This window comes from Bombyx mori, chromosome 3 (assembly GCF_030269925.1).
Source record: "Bombyx mori chromosome 3, ASM3026992v2".
In the NCBI taxonomy this organism is placed as follows: domain Eukaryota; kingdom Metazoa; phylum Arthropoda; class Insecta; order Lepidoptera; family Bombycidae; genus Bombyx; species Bombyx mori.
Window position 1 is genome coordinate 9,846,071 of NC_085109.1, and position 24,522 is coordinate 9,870,592.

Below are 24,522 nucleotides of genomic sequence, written 5' to 3' on the forward strand. Positions count from 1 at the left end.
GTTCGAAGTAACTTCGAATTTCGTGAATGGTTATCGACTTCTCTTTCCACATTAACCGCAGCCAGCGAACGGAAAGAGGGAGATACGCAACCGCGCCTCGAAATGAAAAAGCTCATAATATTTCCCTTTCGACAATGGAACTAAACAAAAATATTTAATGATACAAAACTTGATTCCGTCTCGCTCGGACAACATCGTCGAGTCACAAGCGCGAGCGGGAAGCCAACGACGCGCGTTTTCCCGACAAATGAAGCGTGGCCAAACCGCAGATTGACCGCAGAGAATGGAGGCAGCGAGTGACAGAATGGCGGCGGTTCAGTAGTGGAGAGTCGCGCGGGCAGCGAGCACGCGTCCAGACTCCGTCGAGCGCGCACGCTGACTCATCCGACCGAACTCACTACGCGACGCGCGCGATAGACACCTGTCAGCCGACAACACGTAAACAATTCCAATAACAAGACAAATTAGAAATGCTCTTATCAATCGACCACGAAGCGCGGGAAAAAATATTCAAAAATCACTGACTTTTACGTTGACAACTTTGAACACCTTGAGACGCCGGTAACTTGAAAATTCTTCTGAGAATATCCGACCGGAACTTAATGATCGCCGTGATTTGGGCTCTCGCAATAACCCGGGAGGATCGTGACTCATCTAAAATGTCGAAAGTAAAGTTTAAGAAATCACCAAGGTTCGTTCTAACGTAAACTGGAGCATATTGCCTGCCTCGTCGACCCATTGAGGAAATAACGACATAAATATTCGTTTGCGATATAAACCAGGACGCCAAAGTGACCGCACACACGAGTTGTTATTTAAGAAAGAATACATTTAAATTAAACCAATTAGAAAAGAAGAGACTGATACAGTTTAAGAATCCAAAGAAGGACAGAGTTTAAAGGAATCAACTTGCCCGTGCTAAGTGAACACTCAGTGTAGTAAACTTTCGCCTAAACAACTAAAGGCATCAAAAGGTCTGCGTTATCGTGAACTTGCAGAGACTAAAATTGGAACAGCGCCAGCACCTTAAACTTAGGACACTTGAATTTACGATTAAATCGTAACGTAACGAAATTGGAATAATAAATGGTGACCTTGACACGGGCGACAATTCCATAAGTGACGTATACATCGCCTGTTTTGTGGGTTTAGTGTGTAGAGACGCTTGTAAAGGCCCAGCGTGTGATCGTGTGATGAGCCGCTAAAGGATGCATTTGCCGTATGAGTCGCGGGGCCGACGCCGCCGTGAGATGGCAGACCTAGAGCCCTGGTGGCTGCAGTCTATCATCGAAGAGACTCTCTCTGAATACCCCGATCTAGGTATGGGCTTTCATTACATTCTTATTACATAGCAGTTACTAACTTTTCCTAAGCTAACCTCAAAGAATTTTTTTCCATATTTTCAATCCCATTTATTTCCAAACTAAACGGTTTTTGTTACTACTAAATTACAATTAAATAACAGTAAAAAATTACGTTAATTGTGCAATGTTAATACATTTTAAAGTATTTTCGTTGCTTAATTTTTTGTAATACAGTAATCGATAAAGCGTGTGAATTATGTTTTCAATTATCGCGTATTACAACATATAGTATATTAAAACAATGAATATAATATAATATAATGCAAGTTAGAGGAGAAGAGAGGTTGACCGAAGAAGACGTGGATGAAGTGTGTGAATAACGATATGAGAGAGAGAGGAGTGAGTGTTGAGATGACGACTGACAGAAAAGAATGGAAGAGAAAAATTTGTTGTGCTGACCCGACCTATGTACTCCTATATACCTAGGATAAGGTGGAAAAAAAAGTACATAAAAAAATATATTCAAATCTCGATATCTACTGAAAAAAATCTTCATCAATTTTCATCAATACAATTGAGGTTTAAAGATGATGCATGAAGACGGCCAGTTACGTACACGATACGGTTTCTATAAGGCCCGGTACGTAGCATCACGGTAGCATCAACAACGAAAACAGAGCAAAGCATCCTAGCTCGTATAAGAAGAACCGAACTCTTATTTGCATTCGTATAACTTGAAAGAATGTACGTAAAAAACATTCAATTTCATTCCTACGTCAAAACAAGGTCGTGCCGGAGTATCATCGGAATATACGAATGACTGTAACACTCGCGTAACCAATACAACACACCTATGAAGTTAAATCTAATCGATGCAACTAAAAAAAACGGTGAAAGTTTAAGGAAAATGCGACGAGAATCTGCGGACCGGTGGCCGCGCAAGTAAACTAAAGTGCGACGTTACGTGATTTGACATTTAGTCAACAAACAAACACTAACGGGATTATTAAACGTTTACAGCCAAAATTATTGATACTAGAGGTCCCGCAGTAATCGAAATTCAACTATAATTAATTGGAATTGTAAGTTTGTACCCTATTATGATTGTATTTTATACTTCTATAATCACAAATTTCGCCAAGACTACACTATAAAAAATATTAATAAAGACAAACAATATTTAATCTATTCTCAATTTGACCACAGATGCCAAGAACAAAAGTTTGACAATAAATAGTATGCATGCGTGTGTGCATCAAATACATGGTATGTAGTGTGTGTAATGTTTTCTTTATTGATTTAATGTATCTTTTATGCATTATTCTAAAAAAATAGTAGCATTGTGCACTTCTCTCTATATTCTCTATAAGTGTGGAAAATTTCATACTCCTCCGTCCGCGCAATTTACGTAAAAAGGGATACAAAGTTTTTGCTTCACGTATTAATATATAGATGAAACAGAGCAGCGTAAAATTTTAAGGCACGGCCGAACGTTCATCTCGTGTGACGTCATTTGGGGCCAAAACGTACGACAGGCTAACTACAGATCATATTAATACACAACGATCAATCAAAAATAATACATACATACATTGTGATTGGTTGAGAAAAAACGTTGTTAGATGCTATATAATGAATTAAATAACAATTATTTTCAATTCAAAAAAATAGTGATTGAGTTTTAACATAATTGAGATCCATTATAACGGATTTTTAGTTTGTTTTGAATCGATGTCCGGATACCTATCCTTCAAAAACCTACGTAAAGAATAGGGACTTGTTGAGATAAAGGTAATAGGCCCAGATTCGATCACTTTATTAATCAGGGCTTTCATTACCCACTTTTGAGGTGATCATGAATCCAAACTAGCTCAATGGAATTATAAAAAAAAGAACAGGAATAAAAATATTTTATTTCTGCTCATAAAAGAAACCAAAATCCGAGCTGTGGACTATTGAATGTATTTTTTCATTTATTACCATGTTGTATATAAAAGTATACACTATAGTATAAGTAAATGAACTCATTTTTATACAACAATTTGATACATATACAATAATGTTTAATTTATTAGAAATTTTTAATTTATTTTTTCACCATTCTCCAATTGCTGTATTTTTTTAAAGTTCCTAGTCCCCTGTGCGTCCCGTCGCGAATAATTATAAAATTTTCGGGTTTAATTTTTATTCCACGTTTTTAGTCCTTCGTCAGTTCGAAGAAATGTTTCCTTCGGGATTTGAACACCGGCACCGTCGCTTCACTTTTTTTTTCCTACCTAAGCTGGTAGGTAGCCTTTAGAGGCGATACCAGCGTAACCGAACGAGTAGGTGAGCTCACGGAGCTCTAACCTGATGACGTTGATAACACTAGCCCTAGCAAGAGCAGTGCTTCGCAGAATCTACCACCGGATCGGAAATGCGACCCACTGAGAAGATCCGGCGAGAAACTCAGTGGACTGTCGCTTCACTCGATACGTATAGTACACGGGTCATCTTATCGCTTAGGCTAAAAACTTCGAAACATTAGGAGTGCTGGTTGAGATTGCACTGGCTACAGCCTGCCGAGTTGTGACGTGATTCAAATTACTATTGAGGCAATATAAATGAGAAAGATAGCGCACTTCGGTTAACGCTAAACATAAGACAGTTATATGTCCATCAAAGTAAATATAAAGAGGTTTTTTGAATTTCATATTTAGACATGTATGTATGTCTAAATATCTGTTACTCTCTTTACTAGTGGTAGACCTCTTGTGAGCCCGCACGGGTAGGTACACCACCACTCTGTCTTTTTCTGCGAAACAGTAATGCGTTTCGGTTTGAAGGGTGGGGCAGCCGTTGTAACTATACTTGAGACCTTAGAACTTATAGCTCAAGGTGGGTGGCGTATTTACGTTATAGATGTCTATGAGCTCCAGTAACCACTTAACACCAGATGGGCTGTGAGCTCATCCACCCACCTAAGCAATAAAAAAAAAAAAAAAAACATTAATTCTCTGTGTGCAATGAAAAAAGCTTTGTTTGAGAAATGGGTAATCTGCTGCCAAGCCCTAAAGCTATGACACTAATATATAAAATATAAACTTTTATATCCAAACGAGAAACATACTCTGGAAAATATTTTCCGAGTATGTTAAAAGATTTTTAATGACAGACAATTCTATTTCTGTCCTCCTTAAATCGAACAAAATGACAGTCGTTAATTGAATATTACGTTCTTACGCCAGAGCGACAAGGTCATTTAGTTGGAGACCTATCATGCCAAACGCCAATTTATACTTATTTTAAAAAACGCTTCATTTTTGGAACATGGAATATGTTGTAACACTCAATTAAGACTACTTGTGTTTCTTTTTAACGGATTATGAACGGAGGAAAAGACTTCAACGGGACGTTTCTTGTTGAAAGAAAAAAAACGCGATCTTAAAATACATAATGTTTTAGAACCGTTCATGAAAACGCACAATAGTAGTGCATGTGACGAAATTGTATACAATGTGTACGACAAATTTGTTTTACATCTCTCGCCATCATAGAAATATCTATATAAATAAATACAAACAAAAATGGTTCACTTTTCTCCTTGTTTTGTTGAACATCTTTTAATTTTCTATATTAGTCAACATCATTCATTCATTAACGATAATGAGTGAGATCAGTGAGGAGAAACGTCCTAAAAATACTTGGATTAACTGTGTGATAGAGAATATGGGAGAGTAGAGTGTGACTACAGAGATAACGAATGACAGGCTTGAATGGAAAGATAGGACAGGACACGCTGCAATGACTCCACAAAGCCAAGAAAAAAAAAAGCGATACATACCAATCAAAATTCTAAGGCGTCCATGATTTTTGTGAAATTTCAACCACTATGCGAAATGGCAATCAGTCGGTTAGGGCTCTCTATACATGAAATAAATAATAGTTTTAAAAAAACAACTAAAAACACGCTTTTATAGAAAATCCGTCTAAAAAATTTGAAAAAAAAAAGTGTGGCATTCGACCCCGGCTCGGCGAAGACGGATAAGTGCGGAGAGAGACGAGCAAAAGTCGAGGTCGAGCAAAAGTCGAGCATCGCCTTTCATCACAGCGACGGACGGACATTAACAGCCTGGCCACGGGACATTCGCCGATACGAATATTCGCGCGGTGCGAACGGCGAAGCGTCTAGCGACTAAAACAAGCGCATAGAAATGTACCTAACAAGCCACGCGCACCGGCGACCGGCGAAGCGACCGGCGAAATGTACCGAGCGAATCGCGCGATGCGGCGGGCGAGCAAAACAAATGTATGAATACGGACGGCGCGAGCCACGGAGTCGAGCGGTAGTCGCGGCGAATAGTACAGTGATTAAATGAGTTTAGTTGTTTTCGCCGCGAAAAATTAACGCCGAAATTTTTATATTTTTTTAGTTATTTTTTATTTTATATTTTTAAAGTCGTCGTGGCCGAACGGACGTCCGGTGCAATCGTGTTGAGCGATGCACCGGTGTTCGAATATCAGGCGGGTACCAATTTTTGTAATGAAATACGTACTCAACAAATGTTCACGATTGATTTCCACGGTGAAGGAATAACATCGTGTGATAAAAATGAAATCCTCAAAATTATAATTTGCGTAATTACTGGTGGTAGGATCTCTTGTGAGTCCACACGGGTGGGTACTACCACCCTGCCTATTTCTGCCGTGAAGTAGTAATGCGTTTCGGTTTGAAGGGTGAGGCAGCCATTATAACTATACTTGAGACCTTAGAACTTATATCTCAAGGTGGGTGGCGCATTTACGTTGTGGATGTCTATGGGCTCCAGTAACCACTTAACACAAGGTGGGCTGTGAGCTCGTCAACCCATCTAAGCAATAAAAAAAAAATAGCTGAAATACTAGCTAGACCAGCTATTTGGAAGTCTAGCCACCCAAAGTATTTCTCGTACTTCTTGTGGAATTCTCCATCTTTAGGTATACTCCGATTCTTATTCAAATCATGTACTTCACAATATTTTCCAAATAATAGGTCCTGAACCAAAAAGCTATTAATTTGTAAGCAATATCGAGATAATTTCGATATAGTCATTTCGCTGTCGGACTTCCTTACTAGTCGCGGCGGCGAACGTGAGTACCCGTGGCCTGCAAACGGTGCTGCGCGAATGGTCGCCTCGTCCACCGCTTCGCTGTTCGCACCGCCGATCCCCGTGGCCAGGCCGTAAGTATGAGCTCGGCCGTGTCCTCGTTACAAGCACACTGATGGCACCATCGTGACTCCATTGTCGGTTCCGGGCGATGCGATGCAAATACCGGCACAGGCAAGTACCTCCTTCAACCGGATATCCGTAAATGGATTTCCCAGCTTTAAAAAAAAGGGTACCGACTCAAAAACCCATGGCCGGTGAGCACTTCCGTCAGCCGGAACGTGAGATGCCCTCGGTCGCAAATAAACCAGTTAGTGAGGACCGTGCGCACCGCCTCGACCATACTTTCATGATGGACCGCCGAGACTGGAGCCTCCACGCTCTAATCGCTTCTTCATCGGGACGTGGCTCCTGTGGAGGTAGTATAATCAGTGGCGAGCGCCTCCGCCTTCAAGTCCCAGGAAGGCGTCCCGGCGAGGACGAGCCCTGCCTCGAAGGAGACGGTTCGGTATCCACAGATCTTCAAATAAGCTTTGCGGAAAGCACGCCGCCGTGGCTTACGACTTGGCTTTAGCCTTGGTATAATCAACATTCATAGGCGACGGTAATCACTCACCATCATATGCTCGCCTGCGAAGAGCGGCAACTAAAATAGTAGCATTCTAAAGCTTATAGGTAGGATAGTAGTCGCGTGCTAGCAATATACGCTACAACCGGTAATTATAACATTAGTTTTTGTTACACTATTTTCTAAGTCGCAGATAAGCAACCACAATATTGCAAAAAAGTGACTAATTACTAAAAATAATGAAGATAATTCCGACAAACATAAATTGCCTTAAAAATACAATGAAGTACTCTTCAACCAACAACAAATATAATCTTAATGCTCGGAAGCTAATAACCTGCCTCAAGAATAATCATTTACACTAACTACATTATGTAATCAGCATACACGAATTTTAGTGAGTTATTTACATAGTTACCTATATTATATTTACTTATTTGTTTTTTTTATTGCTAATATGGGTGCACGAGCCCACATGGTATTTAGTGGTCACCGGAGCCCAGACATCAATCAACACAATGTATTCGCCTATCTTGAAACAATGACATGAGTCTTATTTTTTTATACAGTTTAAAGGCTGCTCCATACTTCAAGCCGAGTTATCGCTTCACGGCAGAAATAGGCATGGTGCTGGTACCTACCCATACGGGCTCACAAGATGCCCTGCAACCATGAATTACGCAAATTATAATTTTTGCGGGCTTGATTTGTATTGCACGATGTTCATCACCATGGAAGTTATTCGTGAATATTTTTAAGTAGGTTTATTTTTAATTACTAAGATGGGTGGACGAGCTCACAGCCCACCTGGTGTTAAATGGTTACTGGAGCCCATAGACATCTACGACGCAAATGCGCCACCCACCTTGAGATATAAGTTCTAAGGTCTCAAGTAACTATAGTTACAACGACTGCCCCGCCCTTCAAACCGAAACGGATCACTGCTTTACGGCAGAAAAAGGCAGTGTGGTGATACCTACCCGTGCGAACTCACAAGAGGTCCTACCACCAGTAGCTACATTGAAATAAGGGCTACAACAGCATCCAAAGTTCATATTATAACACGTGACAACGTACATCAGAATATTTGATGAAATTTACTTGCAAGTCTTACTTCTCGAAAAATCCACTTAACATATATAATCCAAGCATAGTATTGACGGCATAAAATTCCCGTTATATTCACTTAAATAAAAGTATATATTGTTATGTAAACTTGCACATAATTATGAAGGAATAAAAACATACTAGCGGTCGAAATTATAAGTTTGAACATTAATATGGTTCTATTGTTAAAGACTTGACTTCTATAATCACAGATTTCGCTAAGGCTACACTATAGATAAATAATAATAAACAAAAACAATATTAATCTATTCTCAACTTGACCTCAGACTTTAACAATAATACAAAATAGTAAGTATGCGTGTGTGTGTTAAATAAATTTTATTTATTTAACATATTTTGTAAACACAGCTGTTAGAAGAAACACGGCAATAAGGATACAGAGGGCACTATTTATTTCATGTTGAAATCTCTTCCAGTAGGCCCGCAAAAGGAAAGAAGAATTAGGAATTAGAATTATACCTGTTAGTGTGTGTAATGTTTTCTTTATTAGTTTAATGTATTTTTATGCATTATTTAAATAAAAAAATTATCATTGTGCACTCCTTCTCTAGATTTTCTATAAGTGTGGGTAATTTCATACTCCTCTGCCGTATTCCGCAATTTTCGTAAAAAGGCATACAAAGATTTTGCTTCACGTATTTAATATATAGGTAATAAAAATCACAACCCGTAAAATGAATGAATCTATATTATTATTGAGTATGTGACGATCTAACACGGATATAAAAGTATATATACTGCCATCTTACCTTTTTTGCCGCAAATCAATTATATGTTTCGATTTGTTACGTGTGATAGCAATTAGACAATACAAAAGGGACTTCGAGCTAATGTCTCAAGGTGGGTGGGCTTTCGCGTCGCGATTTCTAAAATATCAGCTGTTTAAAATATCAGTGTTCCATTAGTAGGAGATTGTTTGCTAATAGCGTTTTTCCAGCATCGTAAGGCAATCTGAAGCGTGTGACCAAATTACAATTTATGTGTTGCTTTACAATTAGCACCTCTACTAGTAGCGTGATGTTTTTTACGGGTCTTTTCCGGTTAGTGACATGAATGTCAATATTCATAATCGGTTGTGGAAGTTATCTAATCCTTTATCGTTTTCTTTGGCACTTTATTGTAGTCCAACGTTTAATGTTCTGTTTCTAAAAAGTCCTAATGTTATTGTTTTTCCCCAATCAACTGAAGCTAGATCGTGATTGATTCTTTACTCTACTTTACTCAATTTGTCAATAAAACATTTGGTTTCGGCCCTGTTTGATATCATTTAAAGCAGTAGTAACCATAGATAACACACATAAATTAGTTATAGATAAGCAACTCTAGCACTCAACAAAAATGTTTACGGGCGTCGGCCACTAGATGGCTTCGCTTCGATTAGTTTCTCATTGCTCCAGTTGATAGCAGTAACAAATTACCTATCCTATATTTTATTTTTAATGAAAGATTTAGTAAATTATCGAAACCACTAATTGATAAAATTTAATAATTTTGTCTTTAACAAATAAAGACTTGTATGGTTTTTTTTTTCTGTGTTTTGTTATACAATAATTAAATGCCTTTAATTTAATAACATATAAGTTTATGGGCATTCGCTAAAAGATGTCAATAGTTTCCATACAAAAAAATATATTTGTATTAAAGTATCGCAGTTTCAAGGCTCTGGTAGTAAATGTAGTAGATATTGTAAGTGTTATAGTAAAGTATCCACCTAATATTTGTTCGGTAACAGAAACGGTGAATCCCGGTTGAACAGCTGCCAGAATTGAACTAAGTCAATAGTTTTATTTAACCGATAGTTTAAAAATTATTATTTGCACTCCTCTTGACAAAATTATGAAACAACATAGTACAAGGGACTTTTAGCTGTATGTTATTTGAAGTTTACTGTCTATTTGTTATTTCCACAATTGGGTAGGCAAATACTCGGCCTATCTGGTGTTTAAGTGTTACCAAAAACCTATAGTCCTTATATATTATAACGAATATTTCACCTATTTTGAAGGTTGTAGTCTCATTTTCATTGCCTAACCGCTGTACTAATCTTCGACCTGGAATAGGCTGAAAATAGTCTGATTGCTTGTACCAAGCCGCACTGGATCACAATACTAGCACTGATTACGCAAATGTAAAAGCTTTTGCGACTGAATTTGAGAACTTATTTTACTGGTGGTAGGACCTCTTTTGAGTCTGCGCGGGTAAGTACCACCGCCCTGCCTATTTCTGTCGTGAAGCAGTAATGCGTTTCGGTTTGAAGGGTAGGGCAGCCGTTATAACCATACTGAGATTTTAGAATTTATATCTCGAGGTGGGTGGCATTTCAGTTGTAGACGTCGATGGGCTCCAGTAACCACTTAACACCGGGTGGGCTGTGAGCTCGTCCCTGTGCCCTGCGAAAACTATTGATGATAGAATAAAATAATGAACTACGACTTTGTAGAACACTTTACTATTTACAAAAAGTGTCGCAACAGCATATGTCAAACTAGTTAAGCCGCAATAAGTATTCTTTTATTTAAAAAACAAAACAACGTCAAATATCATTGAAACTTTTGTTGACCCGAGCGGAGCCGTAGCGGGCCGCTAGTAAAATAATAAAACTGTGGCAGATAGTGATCATACTTAACGGGTGGTAGGACCTCTTGTGAGTCCGCACGGGTAGGTACCACCACCCCGCCTATTTCTGCCGTGAAGCAGTAATGCGTTTCGGTTTGAAGGGTGGAGCAGCCGTTGTAACTATACTTGAGACCTTAGAACTTATATCTCAAGGTGAGTGGCGCATAGGTGGGCTGTGAGCTCGTCCACCCATGTAGCATTAAAGAAAAAAGAAAAAAAAAAACGACTTCCACTGTCTATGAACCTCTGTTAGTGCTTACGTGTTTGCTTTGATACTAGCCGGTGTGTTTTGAACTCCGACATCGTTGTATGGCCCGGTACACCAAGAACTTCATTCTTTGAACAGTACATTTCTTGTTTGCAGTTAAAACTGGCAGTCCTGACTACATGTGCTCTATATTACCACAGCACTGGCGTTCAAATAAAACTCTGCCCGGTGGTTTCAAAGTGGTCGCCCTTGGAGACGTTCTGGACGGAACCCTGGTGACGGTCAGAGCTGGCAACGATGAAAACTGCTCCGCGGAATTGAGGAACAACTCTGCCGTTATGAAAAATAGGGTTGCCAAGTTCAATGACCTGAGGTTCGTCGGCAGAAGCGGTAGAGGTGAGAAGCGTATTATTAATTTATTTAATTTAATTTTGTAATAACATTACGGTTAAGGTCTATCTACTTGTACAGTTCATAAAAAATACAGGACGTTGTTTGAAGATTTTTTTCAAATTATAATTAGGTACTTTAGTCACAGCCATTCTTTAAATGATCCAGAATAAGTGTGTTGTCGTTGACGAAGAGACATAAGCTCGGAATTATTGTCAACTATTTTAAAGCCTGCTTAAAGCAAACCACACATCTCATGGTAGTGATTATAACTTGCCAAACAAAAAAAAATATATATAACGTCCCATCTGATATTATAATAGACTAGCTGGCCCGGCAAACGTTGTTTTGCCATATAAATTATTTGTAGGAACGATAAATAGCCTAGACACCAACTGCAGTGCCATCTGCCGGGCTGATTTGTAAACCTAAACCATTCTCGAATCCACCTGAAGGTGCACAGTTTCATTAAAATCGGTCCAGCCGTTTAGGAGGAGTTCAGTGACAAACACACGCACAGAAGATATCTATACATATAAATAAAATTGGAGGGTCTGTTTGTAATATTGAAATAACCGCTTTTTACTACACACATATGTATATATATACGGTACATACACCAAATTTTTTTTTTTTTTTTATTTTTGTCTGTCTCTCTGTCTGTCTGTTTGTTCCGGCTAATTTCTGGAACGATTTTGACGAGACTTCCACTGATAGGTAGCTGATGATATAAGGAGTAACTTAAGCTACTTAAGAGTAGCTTTAGGAGGAGTAGCTTTTTTAGACTAGCTTCGCCCCGCGGCGTCACCCGCGGTACGACAATAACCGCGGGTAACATCGCGGGACTCAGCTATCAATAATAAAATTTAATGTTTCCGAAGCGAAACGAGGGCGGGTCGCTAGTATATATAATAATAGTATATATATATTTACTGGTGGTAGGACCTCTTGTGAGTCCGCGCGGGTAGGTACCACCACCCTGCCTATTTCTGCCGTGAAGCAGTTATGCGTTTCGGTTTGAAGGGTGGGGCAGCCGTTGTAACTATAATTGAGACCTTAGAACTTATATCTCAAGATGGGTGGCGCATTTACGTTGTAGATGTCTATGGGCTCCAGTAACCACTTAACACCAGGTGGGCTGTGAGCTCGTCCACTCATCTAAGCAATAAAAAAATAAAAAATAAAATATATAAAGATGAGTACGGTAAGCGTAGATATCACGATGTGAATGTCTCCGCTCAGTAAATATTTAATGGGAATCTAAAAATTTGCACCTCCGTGTCGTGTTGTAATGGGAAATACGGCACGTATTATCACGGACATCTCTAGCGCACCGTATTAGCCATTGATCGTACTTCCCCTCGGCTAATATTGACCGAGAATTTCCGTATTTCAAGTGCTTATTACACGGCCGTCTACGAAACTGCTACTTCAAAGAACATCCAAATAAATATTAGTCAATGGTGAATCATTTAATTTTGTCAATATTATTTAAACGAAATTTATTACGACTGGTTTACCACGATTTTCTCAACCTCAAAGACCTCGACTGCTTGAATTAGGCGGTCATTAGAGCAATCTCGTCGACATATAAAATCGAATACAAATCATGATCGACCGGATCGTGCGGTATTAACCGTATGTTGTCCGGGAACCAATTGCCTATAACCGGGTAATCGGGCAGTAATAACGACAGATTCTGTGCTGTATACATTTCGGATACCCTCAAAAGATAAATTATTGATGAATGAAAATCCTTTTTTTTTGTGAACAACTACCTGGTAATCAACATTGTATGTTTAAAACAAATAGTTTAGCGACGACCGGTCATCATTGGTGTTTTAAGATACATACGTTACGTTCAAGATTATGACGAATTTTTATTGAATACTAGCTGACCCGACCCTAGACTTCGTAGTGCCTCAATCGATAAATAAAAGAACTAAATTTTTGCATAAAATAAACTTGAAACAAACAAAAGCAATCCGTCCGACGGGGGCACGACACATCAAAGGAAAAACAGGATTGTTATTTTTATTTAATTCCGAGCATTTTCATATTTATTTACTTTTTAAACCTTCTCTGGACTTCCACAAATAATTCAAGACCAAAATTAGCCAAATCGGTCCAGCCGTTCTCGAGTTTTAGGAAGACTAACGAACAGTAATTCATTTATATATATACATATATGGATTTCTTCTTCAAACTAAAACTTAGTTCTACCAGCGCTATTCAGTAATTGTAAAATAAACTCCTCTTTCTATTAGTGTTGGTGACACGTTGTGAAATAACATTATATGTTTCGTACCGTAACCGCCTGTTTGCTTGTTTGTTTGTTCGTTCGCTTGTCAGAGAAAGCTGTTAGGTTGGTCTTGACGAATCTAAATACTGAATATAAGATTTTTTAACTGTGTAAATGCGTAGTTAATTATTCGTTATGCTAGATGTGTAGATGCAGTTCGCTACCTACAAGGTGGATTCTGATCCCCATACATATCAGGTCTTCTCCTGCCACGCGGTTGCCGCTTTAGTGCTGCTATTGATGCTGCGTTGACTCTTCTGCACCATAGAGTGTATCCTATCCAAGGCATACTTTAGTTTCATTCAATTCAAAACAACTCATATGTATATGTATAAACGGATGCGATATACAAATGGCATGAGTTCATAAAAGCTCTTAAAGTAACAACAAGAAAATTCCATCAAATATAGATGTGTAAAAAATCAGAAACAAGAAAAGATTATACTAACAGTATTATCATTCAAAGATCCCGCGCAACCGCTACTGGATATAAGACAAGCATCGCTATTTTAGTCACAGATCTTCGAGACATTCAAATAAAAGTGTTTTTTTTTCTAATATTGAAATGAGAAATACAAAGCAATGCGAAAACCCGCACACGTCATAGCTGACTTTTATAAAGGCGAAGACGTTATGATGATGACGTAGCTTGGTCCGTGGCCATTCAGCACAAACCGGTTTTCATTCACAATCATTACAAACAGAATTAAGGCTGCATAGTTGGAAATATAACAGTACGACAACTGGTACAAATTTAAATGATTCATAAAAAAAGTAAACCTGTCTAATAATCAAAGGGCATTGAGAACAACGCAAAATGGAATGAAGTAACAAATTTAAAGAAAATATTTTTCTTATTATCATATTTCTATGAAATATTTCAGTATTTCTCTTTATTGCAACAATAGTTCTTATCAACATATAAATGCATTGAACATAATGGTCTAATAACTTTAAAAATATGCAAAAAAAAATTAAGATTTTGAAGTCGCATTATTAACGATGTCGCAGTACTGTCATGTTTATTCACTATGTCCGCGTTGTGACGTCATTACGACTTTATTATGAAATCGATTTCGTATTTAGTGATGTATTAAACGTATTTTACGTCGTCGTTTTTTATATTCAATTTCTTATTATAGACAGGTTTATCCGATCATTATTTGATAGGGAATTACCCATAACCCAGAAATAACGAAAAAAAGTAAGCTAATAATATTAATTTTTATTTGGGAACCACTCTTGTTTTTACTGTTCGATTCTAGAAGATATTGATTGATCGTGGAATGAAAATGTACTAATACTAGTAGATTCTCAAGCTTTTCAGGCAGTTTTCCGACGTGGCTTACCAAAGCGGATGATTAAATGATAATAATACTATTTCCGATCCGCCTCAGTACTATAAGCGCGTGGAGGAGTTTACTGGTGGTAGGAGCTCTTGAGAGTCCGCGCGGGTGGGTACTACCACCCTGCCTATTTTTGCCGTGAAGCAGTAATGCGTTTCGGTTTGAAGGGTGGGGCAGCCGTTGTAACTATACTTGAGACCTTAGAACTTATATCTCAAGGTGGGTGTCGCATTTACGTTGTGGATATCTATGGCCTCCAGTAACCGCTTAACACCAGGTGGGCTGTGATATCGTCCACCCATCTAAGCAATTAAAAAGTTCTTTGGGCATATCGCCAGAAAGAGAGGTGATAGTTTGGAAAAGCTGCTGGTCACAGGCAAGGTATGCGGAAGAAGGCCCAGAGGCAGAAGTCCAATTTGGTGGTTGGACCAAATACGCTCCACTCTCAATACTTCAGTCCACGTTGCTATCCACACAGCCGAGGATAGGCAGGAATGGCGCAGAATAATACAGGAGAAAGTTATTAGAGGAGGCCACGACCCTCAGCATTGAGGGTAATCGACGCAAGAAGGAGGAATACTACTTAAAATCTGCGAAGCAGTTTTCATATATGCACTAACATATTCTGGGGCTCAAGCAAAATAGTATTGCGGGTAGTATTTCTGCTTATAATATTTCCGGAAATGCTCAAAGAAAATTCTGAAAGCATATTATGATTAAAGACTTTAAAAAATAATAATAATAAATATTCTAAATTCTTGGCAGACAATACGTTAGAAATGAGAATTGTTACATTTTCTCGACGTCGGGTGTAAGAGCGCAGGGGAGTCGTTTAGTGTGGTAAGGCCCTAAAGTTCCTTGGGCCCGGGGTCTGCTCCCAACACCTGCAGATCGTCAAGTCCCACATACGCCGCGCGCCCCCTAGGCGCGGGGACATCGTAAGAGGTTCGGCCACCAGCCCAAAAAAAAAATTTAGGGTTACTAAAAGTATTGTAGACGCCGCACGGGTGGTCATCACTATGCTGCTTATATCGACTGCGAAGTAGTCATTCGTTCTTTTTCGAAGGGTTTGAATATGTTGAGACTTCAAATACGCCCTAAACACGTCCTTACGAATCCATCAGATCCAATTACGCTTGAATTAGACGCCTTCAGTTCTAACACTAGGAGCAGGCTTAGGGCCCCAGTAACCATACTCGTCGAATTCGGAAGTCAGCGGTACATCAGCAATCATAAAAAAAACTTCGAATACACATACCGAGTTTGTGTTGTGATGAATCTTGGTTACGCTAACCATTTTACCATACAATAATGAAAAAAAGATGTTAAAAACGTTGAAAAAAAAAAAAACACGAACCAATCAAACGCTAATCGCCTTAGAATTTAATTTAACGGCAAAATAAGCATCGCGTTTATGAAATAAAAGAAAACTAAATGCTGCAGCCATTAGCGAGATTCCCCTTCATGAAGGAAACGATCGTTTGCGGTGAGGGAGAGTTACTAAATCACGAATGTGAAAACTTCCATTTGCGACACCGTTAACAGCTACGCGACCGTGCCGTCGCATTATTACGTGTTAATTCACGACTTATTTATTGTAAATTACTGTGTTATTTAATACGTGGCTTGACTCTATCTCCAATGCGACCATCCACCATCAGGGGCGCGACGAAAAACTTTCTTTGAATTAGACAGAAATCATGAGATCATTTTTACTACGGGCCATTTTGACAGATTGTTTAACCCTTTGACTACCTTAAAGGTCACCGGTGTTCTACGTGGCGCATTAAATAATTATGTCTTTTTTTAATTATTTTTTTCTAAGATGGGTGGATGAGCTCACAGTCCACCTGGTGTTAAGTGGTTACTGGAGCTCATAGACATCTATGACGTAAATGCGCCACCCACCTTGAGACATCAGTTCTAAGGTCTCAAGTATAGTTACGACGGCTGCTCCACTCTTCAAACCGAAACGCATTACTGCTTCACGGCACAAATAGGCAGGGTGGTGGTACCTACCCGCGCGTACTCACAAGAGGTCCTACCACCAGTAAACTCAACAGAAATCAACAGAATACATGAGATCAAGATGAAATTTTGCTACGGGCTATTTTGACAGATCGTTCAACCCTTTGACTGCCATGTAAGTCACCGGTACCCTACGTGGCGCACTATAGTAGTTATGTTTATTTCTCTTTCCAATATTCTTACTAAGGCGTCAGAATATCTAGTAGGCCCTGAAAAAGACGAATCCTAAGACACTAAGAATGAATCCGTCACCAAGAATGAGAAATATCTTGTGTTCATCATACAACACAAGGTATTTGACAAATGCTTGAATCTCGCTTACGACATTTTCAAGATAAGCTTATATACACGTGCCGAACAACATAATTTGGACCGTAGGTCTACTGAGCAATATCACCCCCTCAGTGGACGATCTTCCCTTCGTCGTTAAGCATTCCAGAAATCTATTTCTAAAAGACCTAAAAGATTAATACGTAAAACAAAAGAAGACAAAGCTAGGCAACCCGGGCGTTTAGTGACAGAAATCGATCTAGTTACTCCAGTGCGCCACGTAGGACACCGGTGACCTACCCGGCCCTTAAAAGGTTAAATACACGTACGAGCGTGTACTGGTGATGACACTTACGGATGAGATCTTGGAAGGATTTGAAAGAGCAGATGAGATAAGCGTTCTATCTGATTGCACCGCGATGCTGGCATTCAAAAATTTCACTCTCACTTCAAGGTTATACAACGTTCACGTCGTCTGTCTATTGGATTCCATTACTGGCATAACATCCGTTTAACGGTAAGCGGGTCTGTACGTTACGTCTCCCACAAAAAACAAACTCGAGCAATATATGTATTTGTGTAATTCGCAAAATACATGTTACGTTAGATAAATATGTTTCGACGCAAACAAATTTATCGGTTCAATGAGTTAATTAAACGCGAAAAATACGTTAAACACCAAATAAAATAACTATAAAATGATATTAATAAAAAATTACGATATATGTACATATAAATAAAGTATACATTTTTTTTTGTTCAAAAATAAATTGATATACATTTAACCGAGCGGAAACCACACGTAGTGATACGAAAGTGCTGACAAAAATAATAAGGAAAAACAATAGTAACCTATATTCACCACTTCCCTCGTGAAAAAAAAAAAACTATCAATTATCGTGGTAATTGCAATGTTAATTTACCAAAGAAACAACAACAAAAGAACACACATTCATATCTCTAAAATTAAGACTACCGTTTTCCGTTACCATTTAAAAATGTAGATACAATTTTTATCTTCAATAACAGAAGGTGATGATGAGTGACGATGAGCATTCACCATCGGTTCGGCTGTACGCTTTTCTATCTGCATAGATAGTAAAAATTTAAAAAAATAGGGCGTCCGACCTAGGAGATGATAAGTCCATCATCAGGATCGCTCGTCGACAATCTGAGGTACAAACAAACCACTGCCTCATCCAACAAAGTCTCATAGAAAGGCGCGTATATCCCATCACGACCGAGAATATATTTCTGAGCCATATGGTACATGGGGCCGAAAATCTCCTAAAACGCAATGCTGATAAGCTTAGTGTTTCCAATCCCCGCGATTATTTCAAATAGTACACCAAGAGCACCGTCTATGGAAAATGCGGTACTAATGAACCAGTCTCTAGGAAGACTTAAAGCAGACTACTCTAGTCAATAACGAATTTTACAACATTCACTAAAGCAATTTTGAAATGCAATTTTCGATACGGCCTTACAGCTATTTAGTACTATGTTTTTATTATTATTACTAGCTGACCTGGCAGAGTTCGTAGTGCCTCAATCGATAAATAAAAGACCTAAACTTTTGTATAAAATAAACATAAAACAAATAAAGGGAATCCGTCCGACGGGGGACACATCAAAGGCAAAACAAAATTTTTATTTTTATTTAATTCCGGTCATTCTCATATTTATTTAAACTTTTAAACCTTCTCTAGACTTCCACAGATAATTCAAGACCAAAATTAGCCAAATCGGTCCAGCCGTTCTCGAGTTTTAGCGAGACTAACGAACAGCAATTCATTTTAATATACATAGATTATTGCATAGATGGGCGGACGAGCTCACAGCCCACCTGCTTTTAAGTGGTTACTGGAGCCCATAGACATCCACAACGTAAATGCCACCACCCACCTTGAGATCCGAGTTCTAAGGTATAGTTATAACGGCTGCCCCATCCTTCAAACCGAAACGCATTACTGCTTCACGGCAGAAATATGCAGGGTGGTGGTACTTACCCGTGCGGACTCACAAGAGGTCCTGCCACCAATAAAAAAAAGTCATTCATTTACGTTTAATCTTATTTCTGTATTGCGTCATAAGACCGTCACAAATTGATCATTTTCAACGAAATCATAATTAGCATAAATGACACACCGAAAATGCCCAAATATTCGGCTGGATACCTACATATTGGAAACCTTTTTATCAATGTGTATGTACCGATGTGCCGATTAGATCCGCGAATATAGACATCTTTAGCCACAAATATAGGAATCGGATCGCCTTTTTTTAATTCGCCAATTATGAAAACGCGAATGAAGGATACGCGCATAACGAGCTATTACTGTAACTTTATTATTCAAAATTATTGTATTAACTAAGTCTAGGAAATATTGCATTTCTTGGAAACTTTCAACTTTATCCTTGACAGTAAATTTACGACACATTTCATTTTCTATTTACATGCATACGTTTGCAAAAAATTTAATTTTGACTGTAAGACACACACCGTTCACTAATTTCGACTAGTCGAAAGACGATCATGAAAAACCTTAAGCGTCTCGACCTCATATCAGAACAAGTCAGATTTTAATTTCCAAACCGCAGTCGGCTGTGAACGTCGTTCGCACTTTACAGTTCCATTGTGTTCCGTTGCTCTCGGCATTATGGACCCACATCTACTGGACACTGGCACGTAGTCAGAAAAAAAATTTTGCGTATACGTTTTTTTTTTTTTTATAAATACTTTGATTAAATTTCGACGCTATTGACTACTTCGAAATTTAACAAGATGCATAAGTATTTAAATAGTTGAATATAATTATTATAATGAGAGGTAAAATAATATATGATAACGGGGTTTTGAGGAGACAGTATATAAATATAATATATAACTTTATATGTAAATGAAAGCAACTAAGATGTCATGTAAATTTGTAAATGGTTAAAATAATGTTTTATAAAAGTGTAAATAGAAATGTAAAACACAGCGCATTAAATTTATTTAAAATTGATCAAGACTTCTTTGTGTTCATAGTAAACGCAGTTGAGCTTGGTGTATGATAATCACGATCGAGAAACAGTGGTATCACGTGATTTCATTTACAGGTAGTAGTAGTAGTAGTAGTAGTAGTAGTAGTAGTAGGACATATTATGAGCTCATCAACAGAAGGCTTGAAGGTTGGAGCATTGCAAATGTGCAATAAAATTTGCTATTCAAGATTGACGCACTGATACCAATTCCGGTGGTAGATTCTGCGAAGCACAGCTCTTGCTAGGGCCAGTGTTAGCAACACTCCGGTTTGAGCCTCGAGAGCTCACCTACATAATAGGGTAACGGTGATATAGCCTTTCAAGGCTATCAGCATAGGTAAGAAAAAAATGATACCAATATATTTGTAATTTACGGTTGAAAGCTTACATTTAAAGCTTGCTAAAATATGAAAGTAACAAAATAGTGATTTTTTATATATCTAAACAGTCAAATCTAGATTTTTTTATGGTTTGATAACTCCTGATTCCGGCCCACATGAACAATGTCTAAGAAGTAGTAAAATCTTTGAGATCGTTACGTGCACATTGCATATATGTACATATGTATGTACATTTATAATATCTAAGTTCAAAGCGTTCGCCTAAAGGATAGGATGCCTGGCGTATTCGTTTTAGAGATACAACTGTGCCAGAGTCAAAACTCGTCAGGATTAAATATTTTACAAATACGTACTTAGCACGGGTTCACTAATGAACGATTACAATATTTTTTTTATTGCCCTTGTAGGCGGCCGAACCATATGGCCCACCTGATGGTGAGTGGTTAGCGTCGCCCGTGAACTTCAGCAATGCTAGGGGCAAAACCAAGCCGCTGTCTACCGATTCAATGATGAATTAACACCGTGTAATAAAAATCATACCATCAAAATGAAAATAAAAAGTGCTGGTAGGTTTGAGCCTAGATAGAAATGAGTTCAAAAGTCTTAACACAACTGAAATAGGCAGGATGGTGATATCGATCGGGCTTACCATACGCCCTGCCAGTCCTGCCACCCATAGTCCCATGCTGGGCGTTGGCTCCATTAAAAGCTTAAAACAAGTTGGGCAATTAGCTCTTGCATCCATATCCATCCGTGTCGTCCGCTACAACGAAAACGCAAAATTTTTGAAAACGTCCAAAATAATACCAAGTGATGAAAGGCTATTCGGTTTAAGCGATATTTCGCTTAATACGCGACATTTATCTCTGTAATGAAAGGTCCGTTTTATTTTATATTAGCTTCAATAATACGAAGTTTATAATTGAACTTTAATTGAGCTTACCCCATTCAAATAGCTAAAGAATTTTTTTTTTATTGATAATATTTTTTCCGAATTTTATCCTTTATTTGGCTCTCCTTTAAAGTTGCAAAAATGTCGCCTTTCACCTCTCGATATAACGACAATAAAGAAACATGTTATTAACCGTACAAGTAGTCTCAATTACTTATATAGGTACGTGCGTAATTCTTTACTGGTGGCAGGACCTCTTGTGAGTCCGCGCGGGTAGGTACCACCACCTGAGATTCTTCAGATATTTCAGAACAATATACTTCAGATATACATATAACATAAGAAAGGTTTTTGTATAGGTTTAAGTACCATTGAAAACTCTCGTAGGTATAAAACATGACTGATTGAGATAAAGCGACCTGTGTCTGATCCTATTTTAATGAGTATTAGTACGTTTGTGTATCTTGTGGCTTAAAAAAATGCATCTAGAGCACTTGTTACTATTTTAAGCTTTGGATGGAGCTGTATTCGAACAATAGATATGGTATTTTCTTCGGTTTCCGCGATATGTATTTTATATTCTTTATTTATTGCTTAGGTGGGTGGATGAGCTCACGGCCCACCTGGTGTTAAGTGGTTACCGGAGCCCATAGACATCTACAACGTAAAAGCCACCACCTACCTTGAGATCTAAGTTCTAAAGTCTCAATATAGTTACAACGGCTGCCCCACCCTTCAAACCGAAACGCATTACTGCTTCACGGTAGAAATAGGCGAGGTGGTAGTACCTACCCGTGCGGACTAACAAGAGGTCCTACCACCAGTAAAGTATGATCACTATCTGCCACAGTTTTATTATTTTACTAGCGGCCCGCTACGGCTCCGCTCGGGTCAACAAAAATTTCAATGATATTTGACGTTGTTTTATTTTTTAAATAAAAGAATACTTATTGCGGCATAACTAGTTTGACATATGCTGTTGCGACACTTTTTGTAAATAGTAATGTGTTCTACAAAGTCGTAGTTCATTATTTTATTCTATCATCAATAGTTTTCGCAGGGCACAGGGACGAGCTCACAGCCCACCTGGTGTTAAGTGGTTACTGGAGCCCATAGACATCTACAACTGAAATGCGCCACCCACCTCGAGATATAAGTTCTAAGATCTCAGTATGGTTACAACGGCTGCCCTACCCTTCAGATCGAAACGCATTACTGCTTCACGGCAGAAATAGGCAGGGCTGTGGTACCTACCCGCGCGGACTCAGAGGAGGTTCTACCACCATATCAACAACAATGTCGGTTAAGATGGCCGCGCGATCGGACTTTTCAGACAAAAAAACTTTGGAAATTCGTTTTCTTATTACAATCAGAAAACATACCGTAAATAAATAAATGCTATCATGACTAAAATTGCCACACAACAATTTGACATAAGTGAGAAGACTCAACGCTCACATAACATTTTAAATTTATGCGCAGTGGGCGTACCAAAGTACCAACATTGTATTTAGTACCCATGTACCGATCGTAGCTCTGAAACGACATGTACTCTCCGTTTACTATTCATTACTCATTCGCGACTAAGCCGACCAATGTGTGACTGCACTCGACGAGCGTTCTCAATGCGACCGCCCGACGTTTCCCGGAAAATATTGTACATAAAATGGCGTCAGCTCAAGTCACTGCAAATGTCGCTGAGGATTTACGTTCGATCGTAAATCAAAATGGCGGCGTTCTCCCCTCACCCTCGATCCTCACAACCTGCGTCTGCGCACAATAATTGAATATTTCACGCGCCCCTCTCAACACCTCACGAGATGACCATCGGATACAATGTTATATTTTATTACTTCGCTCTCATTGTGTTTAGGCCCTAAACTGTAGATGACTGATCATGAGAAATACATTATTAAGTTTAATAGCAAGTTTAAAAGCAATATTTCACATCGTTTTGGACACCCCTTTAATGTTTAGCGACCAATGTTTTATGATGATTTGTTTCCTTATTGAAATGCGCTTTTAAAAATGGTTTCATAAAACAAGTCGGATATTAAGATCTCATATACATTGTAATGTGCGGCTTAGTTAGTTCTTCTGAAGGCTTTAGAATCTTCTAACATTTTAACGTTTAGAGCGTCTTGTGAGCCCGCACGGGTAGTTAACCTACCAATTACAATATGCCTTTGAACCAAGCCTTAGAATCCATGTTTCAAGACTTTCAAGGTGGGTTACGTTATTTATTATTGTTGATATCTATGGGAACCGACAACTACTACTTAATACAAGGTGAGCCGTGAGTTCATTCACCCGACTAAGCAACAAACAAAGAAAAACTTTATTTTTTTAGGTTTTATACAGGCTGAAATAACATTAACGACTTTATCTGTTATTCTTATTACAAAAAATATTTGAAACAATAAATATTATATTTTTTTCTGAAACTTAAGCATTTTGGTAATTCTTTACTTTTATTTGCTGTGTAGGTTCAATGTCGTACGTACGTGAGATAATACAGGTAAATTCAGAATGCAAAAGGAATACTCGAGCATACCACACGAGCTTTCGCAAAGCGAACTCAAAATCAGTCATTTATCCCGAATCGAGTGCACCGCACACGAATTATCTGCATTAGACATGTTAATCCACTCATTTTAACAGTAATTTTATTCGGTATTTATCGGTGCATTCATTACTGGCCACCGCAAATCGGGCACCCAAAAAGCTCGCTATTTTCCGACCATACGGTCTATAGTACAAAACAAATTTTCGAAGATCTCGCATGCGGATATGTTTAACACGATTTATAGGTCACGTTACACCAGTCAGGTTGTTAGGGATAGTTTTATTCAACACATGCCACGCATCTACGATAATGATCATCTACATTAAAATTTCAATTGATTTACAACATGATTAACTGCGTATGGTTTGGTTATTAATTTGAATATTCAATATTTAAACGATACTCACACC

General features: G+C 38.4%; 1 protein-coding gene across 2 annotated transcripts in view; it reads left to right on the plus strand.

The window, feature by feature from the left end:
• Positions 1 to 303: 303 nt before the first annotated feature.
• The window catches only part of LOC101747006 (runt-related transcription factor 3), a 62,072-nt gene continuing 37,853 nt past the window's right edge, over positions 304 to 24,522 (plus strand). The window contains exons 1-2 of one of the 2 annotated variants that reach the window (XM_012695136.4): positions 304 to 1,320; positions 11,107 to 11,346. In XM_012695136.4, coding sequence (XP_012550590.1) covers positions 1,209 to 1,320; positions 11,107 to 11,346 — 352 coding nt within the window. In that variant the 5' untranslated portion in view covers positions 304 to 1,208. The remainder of the gene's footprint in view (positions 1,321 to 11,106; positions 11,347 to 24,522) is intronic. The other variant, XM_062676297.1, reaches the window with a different exon arrangement.